The sequence below is a fragment of the Melanerpes formicivorus genome, unplaced genomic scaffold, assembly GCF_026170545.1.
Source record: "Melanerpes formicivorus ecotype bairdi unplaced genomic scaffold, bMelFor1.0.p_v2 SCAF_16, whole genome shotgun sequence".
Taxonomy (NCBI): domain Eukaryota; kingdom Metazoa; phylum Chordata; class Aves; order Piciformes; family Picidae; genus Melanerpes; species Melanerpes formicivorus.
In genome coordinates this window covers 17,741,662-17,758,522 of record NW_027142368.1, presented here as the reverse complement: position 1 = coordinate 17,758,522, position 16,861 = coordinate 17,741,662, and the positions used below count along the sequence as shown (strand labels likewise).

Here is a 16,861-nt window from a genome sequence, read left to right as displayed (position 1 = left end):
ACCACCCCTCTGGGCAGCCTGCTCCAGGGCTCCAGCACCCTTCAATTAAAGTTCTTCCTCGTGTTTAGATTCAGCTTCTGATGTTCCACTCTGTGCTCATGGCCCCTTGTGCTGTCACTGGGCACCACTGAACAAAGCCTGGTCCCATCCTCCTGACACCCACCCTTGAAGTGCTGATCCCCCCTCAGTCTGCTTTTTCCCAGCCTGGAAAGCCCCAGCTCTCTCTGTCTTTCCTCATCAGCTCAAAGCTCACTGCTTCTCTTGCCCAGCATCAGCTCCTCTTTGGATCAACTTTCTTGAGATGTGGGTTGCCAGCAGCAAAAGTGGCTCTGGGAAGGTGGGCAGCAGGCCATGGAGTTGTCCTTGGGGCTGTGGTTGTGTGGCAGCAGGCTTCTTCAGTCAGCGCAGGGGGAGTTTGTTACACATGTGCCCTTATCAGCTGTTTACCCTGCCCTGTCTGGGCACAGCCTGGGAAAGCAGAGCTTGCTGCAGCTCTCCTGGATCTTCCAGCAGCTCCTGGAAACTTTCTGCCAGTTCTGCCCTTCAGCCAGTAGCTGCAAGCGTCTCCGGCTGCCACTTTGGCTCTGCTTCAGCTGGCAGCTCTGGCAGCTGCAGGCATCCCTCTCTGATCCCTCCCTGCTCAGATTTACAGTACTCTAGCTTCAGACTCGGTCTCCTGTACTGCAGCCCCACTGGAGTCTAGCTCTGAACTGCTGCTCATACCCAGGTGATCTTGTGCTGGTGGCTGGGATGCACCAGGGCATTTTTCTCCTCCCCATCCATCTGCCCCATGTGCTGAACATCTCCATGTTCTCAGGTTCTGTAGCTGATACTCAAGGGGTGATACTGATTATTTTGTTCTTCTACTTGCTGGTGCTGGGAGCCCCTCCAAGGTTTTGCTCTTCTTTGTTGTAAATCCACTCTCCATGAAGCCATAGCTGGAGGAGGCAGAGGGTGCTGTCTTCAGTGTCTCAGAGCACCCATCTGTGAGGAGCAGCTTGCACTTGGAGGACTCTTGTCTTCATCACTCAACACGCTTAGATGTTCTGAACTACAGCCTGACTTCAAGGAACCTTCCTGAAAATCCAGTTAGTTTGAACTGTTGGAAGGCTCTGTGGTTCCCAAGAGTGAGTTGTAATTATGTTCCTTTGGCAGAGATCTGCTGCTTTAGCCTCTAGAATTCATACTGGCTTCATGGTGACCTGCAGTGATGTGAAAATTGAAGTCTTCAAAGACTTGTGGTTGCTGGGTTCTCCTTGAGAAGAGATGGTGCCTTTGCTTCAGGAGCAGGTGGGCCTCTCTGTGGCCTCGGGTCTGCAAGTGAAATGTCCAGGTATGAATAAACATGGGATAACTGTGTGTGAGAGCTGTGCTGGAAGCCACGTAATGAGGCTGGCTTGGTCTCAGAGCAAGTTGTGGCTTTTGGTGCTCAGGAGCTTGCAGAGAACAGGTCTGTGAGCTGCTGTCGCGTGACACCTGGTACGGAGTCAGCGCAGCACTCGCTTGGGGCCAGCAGCCCCTTTTTGGTGCAGCCTCATGAGAAGTGCTGTGAGCCTGACACCAAGGTGCCAGGTGTGGAAGCTGCAGAGGTGTGCTCTGAACCTGCCTGCTCTGACAAATACATGGTGTCAACCTCACTCAAGCTTTGCAGCTCCTTCTCCAGCTCTGTGGCCCCACAATCTGTGTGCAGCCAGCAGGACCTCGGGCGGTCGGTCACCCTGCCGAGGGCAGGGGATGAGTTACTCCAGGATGCTGCTCGCAGATCTTCTTCACTTTGTGGTTTTTTGTTGGGGTTTTTTTTAACCTCAATTTCTGTAGGTAATCTTCTGCTCTTTGTAGCCCAGCAGAAGGCTGTAGGAAAAGACTTCTGCACCTCCCTAAGTGCAGTCTGGGGCCTGTCCTCCCATTCCCTGGAGAATGCCATATCAACATCTTCCATGGTCTGGACTTCTTCCCCCACCCTCTTATGTTTTCAATCACATGATGTAAGCTCCTACGCCCTCTCCTTGCCGGCCACCTCCAAGTCCTTGGCTCCTCCAGCACTGCAGAGCAGGACAGACATGGGCCAGCTGGAGCCTGCTCCCTCCTGGACTCCTTCCACGCTGCGCAGTGTGGCTGACATGCAGCTCTCTTGGGCATCTACCCCAGGATGATGCTGATGCTTCTCACAACAGAGGGATGTTGTTGACTCATCCAGCTTGTGTTCCTCAGCAAACCTCAGCTGCTGTCTGCAGAGTCCCACCTTGCTTGTTCTGCCTTTGTGTAACTGATGATTCATCAAACTCCAGCACAGGGGCGTTGGAAGGGACCTCTGGAGCTCATCCCAGTCCAACCCCTGCTCCAGCAGGGCACCCACAGCAGCTTGCCCAGCAGCACAACAGCCAGGGGCTTGGAATCTCTCCAGAGGAGAGTCCATAGCCTCTCTGGGCAGCCTGCTCCAGGGCTCCAGCACCCTCACACCAGAGGATTCTTCTCATGGTCAGGTGGATTCCTGGCTGGCAGGTTGGGTATTTGTCCCTGTTAATGGCCTTTTGAAACTTTGAATGCTTTTCAGGCCCATCAGGATCATTTGTGACCCCATAGCTTGTCTTCTGACTTGCTTGCTGTCCCTCCTGTGAGCCTTTCCAGGTCACCTATCCCAGTCGCCCTGCAGTCAACAGGGACATCTGTAACTAGAGCAGTTTGCTCAGAGCCCCAAACAACCTGACCTGGAATGGTTCCTGTGACCAGCTCTGAGTGACCCTGCTGCAGCAGGGGAGTTGGGCCAGATGATCTCCAGAGTATCACAGTATCACTTAGGTTGGAAAGGACCTCGAGGATCATCGAGTCCAACCTATCAACACAGACCCCATGACCAGACCACGGCACCAAGTGCCACGTACGATCCCCTCTTGAGCGCCTCCAGGGATGGTGACTCCACCACCTCCCCGGGCAGCTCATTCCAATGACGAATGACTCGCTCGGTGAAGAACTTCCTCCTCACCTCGAGTCTAAACCTCCCCTGGCACAGCTTGAGACTGTGTCCCCTTGTTCTGGTGCTGGTTGCCTGGGAGAAGAGACCAGCCCCTTCCTGGCTACAACCACCCTTCAGGTAGTTGTAGAGGGCAATGAGGTCACCCCTGAGCCTCCACTTCTCCAGGCTAAACAATCCCAGCTCCCTCAGCCTCTCCTCACAGGGCTGTGTTCAAGGCCTCTCCCCAGCCTTGTTGCCCTTCTCTGGACACACTCAAGTGTTTCGATGTCCTTCCTAAACTGAGGAGCCCAGAACTGGACACAGGACTCAAGGTGCAGCCTAACCAAAGCAGAGTACAGGGGCACAATGACCTCCCTGCTCCTGCTGGCCACACTATTCCTAATGCAGGCCAGGATGCCATTGGCCCTCCTGGCCACCTGGGCACACTGCTGGCTCATATTCAGGTGGCTGTCGATCAGCACCTCCAGGTCCCTCTCTGTTTGGGAGCTCTCCAGCCACTCCGACCCCAGCCTGTAGCTCTGCATGGGGTTGCCGTAGCCAAAGTGCAGCACTCGGCACTTGGACTTGTTGAATGCCATCCTGTTGGACTCTGCCCATCTGTCCAGTCGGTCGAGGTCCCTCTGCAGAGCCTTTCTACCCTCTAACTGACCAACATCTGCCCCTAACTTTGTGTCATCTGCAAACTTGCTGATGACTGACTCTACCCCTTCATCCAGATCATCAATGAATATGTTGAAGAGGACAGGGCCCAGCACTGATCCCTGGGGGACACCACTGATGCCTGGCTGCCAGGTGGATGTGGCACCGTTCACGACCACTCTCTGGGCCCGGCCCTCCAGCCAGTTCCTAACCCAGCACAGAGTGTAGTGGTCCAAGCCACGGGCTGACAGCTTAGCCAGGAGTTTGCTGTGGGGGACAGTGTCAAAGGCCTTGCTGAAGTCCAGGCAGACCACATCCACAGGCCTCCCCACATCCACCAGGCAGTCACCTGATCATAGAAAGAGATCAGGTTGGAGAGGCAGGACCTGCCCCTCCTACATCCATGTTGGCTGGACCTGAGCCCTTGGCCATCCTTCAGGTGCACAGTTATTGCCCCCAGGATTATCTGCTCCATCACTTTCCCTGGCACTGAGGTCAGGCTGACTGGCCTGGAGTTTCCAGGTTCCTCCACCCGACCCTTCTTGTGGATGGGGACCACAGTGGCCAGTTTCCAGTCACCTGGGACCTCACCTGTGAGCCAGGACTGGAGGAAAATGATGGAGAGCGGCTTGGCCAGCTCATCCGCCAGCTCTCTCAGCACCCTAGGATGGATCCCATCCGGTCCCATGGACTTGTGAGTGTCCAAGTGGCTCAGCAGGTCCTGAACTAATTCCTCATGGATTTCCGGGGCATTACACTGCTCCCCGACTCCTGAGCTGGGCGATGGGGTCGGCCCCTTCCAGAGGTCCCCTTCCAACCCCCATCACGCTGGGGTTGTGTGACACACAACATCATCCCTCCCTCTCCCTTCCTGGAGAGTTGTGTCATCAGAAATCTGATGGAGAAATCATGCAGATGTTCTTCTAGCTCTGCTTGGGACCTTTGGCAGTGTGAGTGTTGAGGCCCTTGGCTTTCCTGGACTACCAAAATCAAGTTTGTGTGGGCATGGTGACTCCTCTGCCTCAGCCAGATGTGGCAGCTGTGGTGGTCAGTGTGGTGAATGGTGCAGAGGCCGGGCTTGGGTTTCTGCAGCCCAACCCCACCTCCCTGATACCTCTGGAAAGAGCCATTGCTGGGCACTTAAACCTGAGAGTGCTAATTGTGAGCTAGTGAAAAGTGTGATCACCAAGTAATTAACTGCAAGCACTTAGTGCTGGTGGAGCTTCAGGCTGGTCTGATGAAGACAGTAGTAACTTCGTTTCAGACTAAAATCTCCTTCCTTTCTTCTACTACTGCATCTTGGGACTTCCCCCACACTCCACGTGGGTGTGCTGTCAGTAAGCATCTCCCACCTTTCTCCCCACTCACAGCCTGGTCATTGCCTTCATGGAGAATCAGTTAATGAGAAACCACAGCAGCAGCAAAGCCACCCCAGTCTGAGCTCAGTCCTGCAGGTGAGTGCCTTGCCCCCAGCTCAGGGATGGAGCACCTGGTTCTGCCTTGTGAAACCAGGTGCTGCAGCACCATTCAGTCATGCTTGATGATTTTTTGACTGGCCTCATACATTAAACCAGTTCATAGTATCACAGTGTCAGTCAGGGTTGGAAGGGACCACAAGGATCATCTAGTTCCAACCCCCCTGCCATGGGCAGGGACACCCCACACTAGATCAGCCTGGCCAGAGCCTCATCCAGCCTGGGCTTAAACACCTCCAGGGACAGGGCCCCAACCACCTCCCTGGACAACCCCTTCCAGGGCTTCACCACTCTCATGGGGAAGAACTTCCTCCTCACCTCCAGCCTGAATCTCCCCACCTCTAGCTTCATTCCATTCCCCCTAGTCCTATCACTACCTGAGAGCCTGAGCAGTCCCTCCCCAGCCTTCTCGTAGCCCCCTTCAGATACTGGGAGGCCACAATTAGGTCACCTCGGAGCCTTCTCTTCTGCAGACTGAACAGCCCCAACTCCTTCAGTCTGTCCTCATAGGAGAGGAGCTCCAGCCCTCAGTTGAGTGATGACACTGGAAGAGGCACTCCTCTTAGCTGGGACTCATTTGGCAGTACCACTGTTGTACATTAAAGAGGGGGAGAAGAGGGCAGAGCCATAAGAGTGCTGTCTGAAGATGGGTGGATGTACCCTGGATGGGAGGTGTTGGGTGGTGCTGTGTCTAGTGAAGGAAAACAAGGACTGCATGTGGATTTTCAAATGCCTTGCAGTGATGTTCTGAGATGGTTTAGCTTCTTGAGGAAACCTTTGTGGCCACCTTGCTAATCTTTAAGTATTGGGATCCAAGAATCCCAGCATGGTGGGGGTTGGAAGGGACCTGTGGGGATCATGCACCCTCCTGCTCCAGCAGGCCGCCCACAGCAGCTTGCCCAGCAGCACAGTACCCAGGGAAGTCGTTTGGAAGCTCTCCAGAGCAGGAGACTCCACAGCCTCTCTGGGCAGCCTGCTCTAGGCCTCCAGCACCCTTACACAAATAAGTTTCTGCTCATCTTCAGGTGGAACCTCCTGGGGTCCAGTTTGTGCCCAGAGCCCCTTGTCCTGTCCCTGGGCACCACTGAGCAGAGTCTGGCTCCAGCCTCTTGCCCCCCCACAGCGCCTTAGCTCTTGCTGGGCATTGCTCAGCTCCCCTCTGGGGCTGCCCTGCTCCAGGCTCTGAGCCCCAGGGCTCTCAGCCTTTGCTCCTCACAGAGATGCCCCAGGCCCCTCAGCAGCTTTGTTCCTTTAATGGGATGGTAATGGTGTCCTATAACTCCACACTTCCCTGTCTGGATCTCCCTCTTACAGGACCTGTAGAAGTCCTGCCCAATTTGGTGAAAAGATCTTTTAAGATGCATCCACACCTGAATTTTCTCTCCATAAGTTCAGCTTCAGATTCAAGCTCTGCTTAGTGTTCAGTGCAGTGCTGTGGTCTGTAGGACTGAAGGAGAGTGGTTGGTCACAGGGTTCGTGGTGGGAGTGCAAGAGCTTTGTAAAGCCCTTGACTTGAATTCTGGATTAAGACTGAAGCTCTCAAACGGGAAACTGCTCAGCAGGAGCTGTCTTCTGTCCTGTGGCCTCAGCTGGGGCAGTGTGGAGGATGCTGCTGCTTCTGTAGAGACTTTCAAGACCTGTCTGGGTGCATTCTTGTGTGACCTGCCCTAGGTGATCCTGCTTTGGCAGGGTGGTTGGACTCTACCCAGAGGTCCCTTGCAATCCCTGCCATTCTGTGACTCGATGATGCTGGCAGGAAAGTGAGGATGAAGACACAGGAAGTCTCTTTCCTTTTGAAATGTCTGTTGCAGTTTGACTATGAGGAGGAATTCAGACCTGTGGGGGAGGAAATGTGAAATCCCACCAAGGTGTTCTGCTCCATGGACAACTTCCAGAATCATATTGTTGTTTGGGTTGCAAAAGTGCTCTAAGACCATCGAGTCCAACCATCAACCCAACACTTCTAAACCATGTCCACATGTTTCTTGAACACCTCCAGGGAGGGTGACTCCACCACCTCCCTGGGCAGCCTGTGCCAGTGCTTGAAATGTGCTTTGCATGTCCCAAGCTGAGGTTGCAGTAACGTTGACAGTGCTTTTAAAACTGGTTGGAAACTACAGGTTTGTCCAGCTGGGAGGTGATGTCCTAAGGAGTTACTCAGGAGCTGACAGTCCCTTCAGGTGAGAGTTGTAGGCTGAGGTGGTGCTGGTCAGTGTGGGGCAGCTAGGGATGAGTCAGCAGGCAGGAATCCTCACAAATGCTCCATCAATCTCTTATTTAATGTAGCCTTTTTCCCCCTTTTTGCCTGCTTCTGTAAACTTCAGCTGAGGTTATGAACTCGATGTCTTTTCAATGCTAACATCCAGGCTCTCCTGTTCTGAGTGATGAAGGCAGTACCTGCAGCTGCCATGCCAAGTCTTCAGGCACTGAGGTTCTGAGGGATGCTCCAAGCTGAGGAAAAGATGGATGATTATAGAAAGAGGGGGGAAAAGCCCCAGAAAATGAAAAAGTTCTTAAAGTTGCCTTTTGGGGTCAGATTTTAAGAGTGGTTAATGCAATGGGAAGCTGAAGGAATGCTTTGTCCTTCCTGGAATTTCCTGCGTTGTTTTTCTCCCCTAAAGCAGCTTTTGCTGAGCACTGAAATGTTGCCTTTGGATCTCAAGGGTGCTCTGCTGACAGTCTCTAACCATCACAGAAACAGACTGGTTTGGGTTGGAAGGGACCTTGAAGATCATCCAGTTCTAGTCCCCTGCCATGGGCAGGGACACCTCCACCAGCCCAGGCTGCTCAAGGCCTCATCCAGCCTGGCCCTGAGCACCTGCAGGCAGGGGACAGCCACAGCCTCCCTGGGCAACGTGTGCCAGTGTCTCACCACTGTCACTGTCAAGAATTTCTCCCTAATCTCCAGTCTAAACCTCTCCTCTTTCAGCTTCACTTCTCTGTCCTTGTGTTGGAGGCTCCAGGTTCAAAGGAGTTGGGAGGTTGGACTGGATGATCTCCAGAGGTCCCTTCCAACCCCTAACATCCTGGGATCCTATGAATGTGAGTGGAGACAGTTGTGGCGAGAGATGTACCAGAGAGAGGAAAAGGGAAGTCCAGATCTTGAAACAGGATGGCAGTGACAGCTTCTAAGTGGAGAGGAGCTGGCAAGGATACACCTGCCCTCAGAATTCCCAGAGGCAGCAGAGTTTGCAGGTGCCAGACATGGAATCATGGCACAGCCTGAATTATTGAAGCTGAGCAGCTTGGAGGAGGTTCCTGAAGCTGCTGCAGAAGAGCGTGGCTGAGATATGGAAGAGCTTTCCTATTTACTGTAGAGATCTTGCACCTTCAGAATGAGGCCTGGGAAGCAATTAGTGATTCCACTTCATCCATGGAAGCAGGAGTGGTGCCAGAGCTCCCTGAGGAAAGTGACACATGATTGATATTTTCCCAGACTCAGCCTTCTGAATTTAGTTTGCATTTTGCATCCAGGGAGGCTCAGATGAGCTGGACTGGGTTTATTTTTTGCCATAAGCCTCGATGAGGTTGATTGGCAGAGCTCTGCTCAAGACATGGCTGTCAGGGCTGCCCCAGGATGCTCCTGACCTGGGTTTCCAGGCTCCTCGCAGGCGTCTCGCAGGGCGGTGCTGGCGTAGCTGGCACAGGGGCAGCTCTGCAGGACCTATTGGAAGTTCTGACACTCAGCTTTTTGGCAGCATGTGGTGTTTCATGCCTCTGGTACTTGGCCTGTAGTTGCTGCTGCTCTTCTCTGGGGTGTTTCAGGAGAAATGCAAAATCCATGGAAAGTTTGAACCTTTCCACATCTCGAGTGGTCCACTCTGTGCACCCCTAGCCCCCTCAGGGCACATCTTGCCTGCTCTCTGCCTGCCTTCATTAGGAGCAGATCGTGGGAGCAAGGTGTGTAAAGCACAGCAGAGACCCAGCAGAACTCGTGGCACAAATGGAAAGCATCTCTGGGCTCTGTGGGTGTGTTGATGGGGGAGAGAAACGAGGCAGCTCTTCAGCCTAATGAGCTCTGTGCAAACAGCTCTGATGGAGCTTTGGATGGGCCTCAGGAGGAAAATTGGGGCTGGACTCTGGGAAGGCAAATCACAGCCTGCAACATGTAGAGGTTTTGTCAATGTTTGGGATTGGGAAGGGCTTCTGCTGCTGGGGCTCCTGTGCTGTGTGGGCAACTCCAGTCGGGATGCCTGACACTGCTCTCATTTATCCAGGCTTCCCAGTGCTCCAGGATGCTGCCTTCACACTGCACCTTCCCCGCAGCACCAGGAGTGATCTGCCTGTAAAAGCAGCAGGGAGGAAGGAGCCAATCCTCCAGACACTTAAAGTTTTAGAGCTGTTGTCACAGCCTAAGCTGCACCACTTTAAGTGGATAAAACTCCCCTGAGCAGACAGGGGCTGAGTGTCGGCGAAGCGACGCTGCATGGAGAGGAAGAGCTTTGTTACCCTCACTCCTGGTGCCTCTCTGAGGTGCCAGATGGAGGAGAAGCTTTACAGGCTTTGCATTTCTGTGCTTTTGGCATCATCTCCTTGGAAGGAGCACACCTCTGTAGGAACCACTGGGGAGGAAATAGTACTTCAACCACTGGCTCCCTCATGCTGAGAAGGATATTGAGATGCTGGAGCATGTCCAGAGAAGGGCAACAAAGCTGGGGAAGGGTCTGGAGAACAGGGCTGGGGAGGAGCAGCTGAGGGAGCTGGGGGAGTTCAGCCTGGAGAAAAGGGGGCTGAGGGGAGGCCTTCTGGTTTTCTACAGCTCCCTGAAAGGAGGTTGGAGCCAGGTGGGGCTTCTCCTCTTTTCCCTTGTGTCAGGTGATAGAAGAGGAAATGGCCTGAAATTGTGCCAGGGGAGGTTTAGGTTGAAGATTAGGAACAGTTTCTTCACTGCCAGAGTGGTCAGAGATTGGGACAGGCTGTCCAGGGAGGTGGTGGAGTTCCCATCCCTGGAGGTGGCACTTGGGGCCATGGTTTAATGGCCGTGGTGGTGCTGGGTGGAGGGTTGGACTCAGTGATCTTAGAGATCTTCTCCAACCCAAACAATTCTCTGATCCTAAGGGGTGGTCCCAGAGTAGTTTCTTCTAATTTCACTTGTAATCAAGTGATGGAGAGGCAAGACAGATGCTGCAGCTGCATGATTACTGAATATGCAGCTGTTAACACACTTGCTTATTCTCCTGCTAATGAGGCAGCAAGTCTCTCCTGATTCTGCTGCTTGGCAGTGGCTTTATTCTAGCAGAAAATTGGACCAATATTGGGGTCTTTGAATTTTTCTTTATACTCATCTGGTTAGGGTTCAGCAGCTGTCAAGAGAGTTTCTCAGCACTAGTCCACTTTGAGGAAGGAAGCAACAATTCCAGAGAGCTTTGAAATGCTCCATGGGCTCTGGATGAGGCTTTTTAGTCCAAGCTGCTTCATTGAACTTGGAGTTGTGTCTGAGTGTCTTCTCACTGTTAATCCAGGGCCTCAGCTGCAAGCAGTGAATGGGTGGCTCTGGCATGAATATGTTCACTGAGTTCTTTGGATTATCCTGAGATTTCTTGGAAGCTTCTGGGCACCATTGGGCTTTCTTTGCTTTATGGAGTGACACAAAGATGGAAAGAGGATGCAGAGACCTAGCACTCTGCAGTGAGTACAATGCCTGCTGGAACTCAACTCCACAGGACTCTGGTTTTGGAGGCAAGGAGGCACTTGGCTGTCAGATGGTTTTGTTGTGAGCAGCCTTCAAAAGGGGCTGCTAGATCAAGGCAAGCCACTTGTCTTATCTGCTTTGTGCCAGGAAGGGAATCACAGAGTGCTGGCTTGGAAGGGACCCCAAGGATCATCTGGTCCAAGCTTTCTATGTAACAGCAGAGCTGGAATGAGATGGAGTAGCAGGGGCCAAGGCAGCCCTGCGATGCAGGGGGCTTGGGGGTTGGACTGAATGATTTCCAGAGGCTCCTCCCAGTCCCACCATTCTGTGATTGATCTTGTAGGCATGGAGAGGCTTCTTGGTAGTGCCAGCATGCTCAGGATGACTTCAATTCATTACTGGCTCAGTTTGGTCTCTTGTGCAAGAGCAATTCCAAACTTGAAGGAAATTGGCTGGCTGACTTGATAAGCATCCTCCCAGTTCAGTTTTCAGAACCTATTTTTCTTCTCAGAAAGACAGAGCTCCTCACAGAACACTCTCCTCCATGGAATCACAGGGTAGCTTGAGTTGGAGGGGACCCTAAAGAACATTGAGCTCCAACCCCCTGTCATGGGCAGGGACACCTCCCACTAGCCTCATCCAGCCTCATCCAGCCTCATGTGGATGAGGGATCCACACCTAAATCTACCCTGCTCTAATCTCAAGCCATTGCCCCTTGTCCTATCCAGGTCAGCAGACACTAGCCAAGGAAGGCTTCCCATGTGTGACAGGATGTCAGTGACACTTAGTGTCCCCAAAGCATGTTGGGACGTCCAGGAAAGCTTGTCCACACCACAGGGGCTTTGAGTCGCCGGGTCTCTGGTAGTTAATGCACATATAGACAAGGCAGTTAAACACAGGGGGCTTATTTCAAACAGATAATCTAATTATCAGCTTGATTAACCCTTATCAAATGAACAGTCCTTGGGTTGCTTTGTTCTCAGTGCCGCAGAAGCAGTTGGAGCTTTAATTAAGAGCCTCAAAAGTGGCAGAGCAGTGTGGATGGCAGGGGGTGTGCCAGCAAGGATCTCCTTCCCTAGGTTGATGCCCATGTGAAGATTGACTCTTTGGTGCCAATGAAGGGGGTCTGAGTGCTTGATAAACACCATTAAATTAAGCACTTGGCCTGTCCTGTGCTGTTTTCTCTCAGGCTCAGGTGCAGGCTTCATTAATTCTGTTCCAATACCACTCAATTAGGCTGATTGGTAATGTTTATAGGTGGCTCTTATCTGCCTGTCTCCCTCCTTAGCATCACCTACCCGGGTGAGTGGCTGCTCTCCAGACTGCAGAATTGTTCTGCTCTCTTTGGCTTTTGGGTGAGGAGGCTGAGGGGAGACTTCATCACCCTATACGCCAACCTGAAAAGAGGTTGGAGCCAGGTGGGGTTGGTCTCTTGGTGCAGTGACAGGACAAGAGCAAACAGCCTCAAGTTGTGCCAGGGGAGGTTCAGGTTGGACATTAGGAACAATTTCTTCTCAGAAAGGGCTCTCAGCATGGCCTGGGCTGCCCAGGGAGGTGGTGGGTTTAAAAGCTGCATGGATGTGGTGCTGAGGGATGTGGTTTAGTGGCTTAGCAGTGGTGGCATTGTGAACTCCTGGTGAGCATCTGGGCCTGATGAGCTCAAAGGTCTCTCCCAAGCTCAAGAGTTCTGTGATTCCTCAAATGTCTGACACAAGCCTGCTGCAGGTGGTTTGCTGGAGTTGAGGTCAGAGACAGACCACTTCTGTGATGTCCTGGCTGGCTGGGAAGGTCCAGATAGCCTGAAGCTCTCTGGCTTGCCAGGGCTGTTGTTGGGATGCCAGGTACTGGTTGCCAGCCCAGGCCTTCAGCAGGCAGTTCCTGGTCCAGGTTCTTATCTCTTCCCTTCCATATTTTGTGTTGGTTTTTAACAATGATTTGACACAGGTGAAAAGTGAGAAACTTCATGAATAACCCCCCCAGACCAGTACAGGTGAGGGGTGATCTGCTGGAAAGCAGCTCCAACGAGGAGGACCTTGGTGGACAAGGTTACTATGAGCCAGCATTGTGCCCCCAGGGCCAAGAAAGCCGGCGGTCTCCTGTCCTGTAGGAAGAGTGTGGCCAGCAGGCTGAGGGAGCTGCTCCCTGCTCTCTGCTCTGCCCTGCTGAGGCCACACCTGGAGCTGTGCATCCAGTTCTGGGCTCCCAGATCAAGAGGGACAGGGAACTGGTGGAGAGAATCTGGTAGAGGCTGAGAAGCTGCTGAGGGGCCTGGCACATCTCTATGAGGAGCAAAGGATCAGTGCTGGGCCCCATCCTGTTCAATATCTTCACTGATGATCTAGAGGAGGGCATTGAGTCCATCATCAGTGAATTTGCAAATGACACCAAGCTGGGGTCAGGAGTTGATCTGCTGGAGGGTAGGAGAGCTCTGCAGAGGGACCTCGACAGGCTGGACAGATGGGCAGAGGCCAAGGGCAGGAGATTGAACACATCCAAGTGCCAGGTTCTGCACATTGGCCACAGCAACCCCAGGCAGTGCTACAGGCTGGGGTCAGAGTGGCTGAGAGCAGCCAAGCAGAGAGGGACCTGGGGGTACTGGTTGATAGTAGGCTGAACATGAGCCTGCAGTGTGCCCAGATGGCCATGAAGGCCAAGGGCATCCTGACCTGGGTCAAGAACAGCGTGGCCAGCAGGAGCAGGGAAGTCATTGTGCCCTGTGCTCAGCACTGCTTAGGCCACATCTTGAATCCTGTGTCCAGTTCTGGGCTTCTCAGTTCAAGGAGGACATTGAGAGACTTGAAGGTGTCCAGAGAAGGGCAAGAAAGCTGGGGAGGGGTCTGGAGCACAGCCCTGTGAGGAGAGGCTGAGGGAGCTGGGGTTGCTTAGCCTGGAGAAGAGGAGGCTCAGGGGAGAGCTTCTTGCTCTCTCCAACTCCCTGAAGGGAGGTTGTAGTGGGGCGGGGGGGGGTTGGTCTCTTCTCCCAGGCAACCAGCACCAGAACAAGAGGACACAGTCTCAAGATGTGCCAGGGGAGGTTCAGGCTTGAGGTAAGGAGAAAGTTCTTCACTGAGAGAGTAATTGGCCCTTGGGATGTGCTGCCCAGGGAGGTGGTGGAGTCCCTGTCCCTGGAAGTGCTTAAGAAGAGCCTGGGTGAGGTACTTGGTGCCATGGTTTAGTTGATCAGACGGTGTTGGGTGATGGGTTGGACTTGATGATCTCAAAGGTCTTTTCCAACCTGTCCTGTCCTGTCCTATGCTATCCGGCTGAGAGCCTGGAGAAGAGCAGCCCCAGAGGGGGTCTGAGCAGTGCTCAGCAAGGGATAAAGGAGCTGTGAGGGGCAAGGGGCTGGGGCCAGACTCTTGTCAGTGGTGCCCAGGGACAGGACAAAGGGCACTGGGCACAAACTGGACCCCAGGAGGTTCCATCTGAACAGGAGGAGAAACTTTGTTGTGAGGCTGCTGGAGGCCTGGGCAGGCTGCCCAGAGAGGTTGCGGAGTCTCCTTCTCTGGAGAGCTTCCAACCACCCCTGGGCACTGTGCTGCTGGGCAAGCTGCTGTGGGTGCCCTGCTGGAGCAGGGGGGTTGGACTGGATGCTCTCCAGAGGTCCCTTCCATTCCCCCATGCTGGCCTTTGGTGAGTGACATACAGATGAGTATCCCTCTTTTCTATCCCACTCACATGTATTTTTTGTGCCTCTCTGCCAAATGTGATGCTTTGGTTGCTTCACGTGCACGGTGCTGGTGCAGGGAACCCCAGCAGCCAGGGTCTAAGCTGGATGGGGGTTTGCATGTGACCATCTCCTCACATTGGCAGCTCTCTGCCTCAGCCCAAGCTTGTTTATCACACGAGTAGGTGGACTTCTGCTTTTCTCCTGTCTGAGTGTTTTGGAGTGACACCCCAAGGGTCTGCCTCCATCAACACACAGTGAACATTTGTAGCGTTGGAAACAGCCTTGGTGTAGCAGGGAACGTGCTGGGGTGCGAGCTGGGCCGAGCGACCTTCTGGGCTGTCCCAGCTGCTGTGGCATTTGCTGTCACTGCCTTGCCTTTCGTTACTCTTGTGTTCTGTGGCCTAATAGCGAAGCACAGCTCATGGCATCCTGCCTCCTAGTTGGCTCAACTGGCCAGCACCCAGGAAGACTCAACTGTGGATGGAAACAAGCTTCCCAAACATGTCCTCATTGGCAGTTGGTGCTGCATGAGGAGATGGCCCTGAGGTGGTGCCGGGGAGGGTTCGGTTGGATGCTAGGAGCAATTTCTTTGCTGCAGGAGCGGAAGGGGCGGCCCAGGGAGGTGGTGCAGGCGCTGTTCGAGAAGGGCGTGGCCATGGCACCTGGGGACATGGTTTAACGGTCCTGGTGCTGGGTGGTGATGTACTGGATGATCTTGGGCAACTCCATGCGTCTGTGGTCCCTATTGACCGATGTTTCCTTCTGTCCCTCCCAGGGCCGGACGGTGGTCCTATGACGCATGCCCGGAAGAAGCAGCTCTTCCTCCTGAAGCACCCAGCCGGTTCTGCTGGCCGCGCTTCCTCGCCGGCAGGCAGCAGCAGGATGGAGAGGGCCGAGGCTGAGTGTGGTGAGCAGCGAGACAGGGGCGGCAGCAAGGCCCTGGCCTGCCCCAGCGGCTGCCTGGGCACCAGCAAGGCCAAGGGCCTGCACGAGGTGCGCAAGACCTACCCCCTGCGGCGCCGGCTGCTGCCCTCGGTCAGCAAGAAGACCTGCAAGGTGCTCCTCACCCGGCTGGAGGACGTGGCTGGCTCCCTGTCGAAGCAGGCCCAGACCTGCCAGAGCAAGGACCTTCCCCGCCGGGCGCAGGGCTTGGCACCCACGCCGTTGCCCGAGCGGGCGCAGCCCCGGGGCGCGGGGGAGAGCGGCGCCCCCGGGGGGGAGTGCAGAGGGACTCCTGCGGGGCCGCAGCAGGAGCGGGGCGCCGCCGCGGAGCCCCGGAAGCGCCGCCTGGCCTCGCTCAACGCCGAGGCGGTCAACAACCTGCTGCTGGAGCGCGACGAGGCCCTGTGCCCCAGCCGGCGCCTCCGCAGGGACCCTGCCCGGCCGGACTGCGCGGCCAGGGGCTCGCTCTGCAGGCCTGGGGACGGCTGGCTCCCGGCGGGCAGAGCGGTGCCGGCCAGGCCGGGCAGGGGCAAGAGCCGGCACGAGCACGGCCAGAAGTGCAGCAGCTGCGACCGGGCGCCGGGCGAGGGCTCGGAGGATGGGGCTGTCCCCTACCATCCCACCCCCAAGAGGCTGGCCAGCCTCAACGCCACGGCCTTCCTGAAGCTGACCCACGAGAAGGACCAACCCCTGAAGCCCAGGAGTAAGTCGGAGGGGGACGGCAAGTCTGAGAACCACTGCTCGAAGTCAGCGCTCAAATGGGCCAAAGCTGGTCGGAAGAACTGTGTCAAGGCCAAGAAGGAGGTGGCTGGCTTGAAAGTGGAGGGTCAGCACGGCTGGCAGGGACTCACTCTAGGAGCTTTTGGGCAAGGAGAGCAGCAGGACTCCTCCAGGCTCTACGGGACAGCAGAGCCTGTCCCGTACGAGTCACTGTCTAGCTCCTATGCCAGCACAGAGGGTTTCTACCACAGACTGCCTTTGCTCATGGGTGGCCAAGCTTCCATGAAGCCAGAGTATGGGAGACCTGGAGAGAAGTCGCCCACCCCCAAACAGGAGCTCCATCAGCCTTCCTTTCCCGTGCAGCAGTTCCCTGCCCTGCCTGTGCCCGGCAACCACGCGGACTGTGGCTGCCTCTTTGAGTCCTCGGATCTGCCGCCGCTGAACGGCTTCTACGTCTGCTACGGCCAAAGTGGGTACAGTGGCTACCCCCACTGCTCCCTCAAGGACCAGCTGTCACAGCCTGCTGCCTGCGAGGGGCTCTTGGTGTCAGCCAGCTCCTTGCCCTCGGGTGCTCATTTCCAGCCGCTGCACTGGTGCAGCTCCCCGTACTGCTGCGGGGAGGGCACAGCCATCGGCAGCTACGGCGTCTGCGGGGTGCTGCAGGTGCCCGAGGGCAGGGTAGGCAGCCTGCACACAGGGCGCAGCACCTACCCCTACAAAATGCCTTTTGCAGCAGGTAAGGTGCAGAGGCCAAGCAGGTCTTAGCAAGGAGTCAAGGAATGGGTTGGGTGGAAGGGACTTTAAAGATC

At 54.9% G+C, this 16,861-nt stretch overlaps 1 protein-coding gene across 1 annotated transcript in view; it reads left to right on the top strand.

Annotated features, from left to right (window-relative positions):
- BAHD1 (bromo adjacent homology domain containing 1) overlaps positions 1–16,861 on the top strand; it is a 42,281-nt gene that overhangs the window by 11,268 nt on the left and 14,152 nt on the right. The window contains exon 2 of the mRNA XM_068148526.1: positions 15,166–16,788. Within this exon, the coding sequence (XP_068004627.1) occupies positions 15,183–16,788 (1,606 nt within the window). The 5' untranslated portion in view covers positions 15,166–15,182. The remainder of the gene's footprint in view (positions 1–15,165; positions 16,789–16,861) is intronic.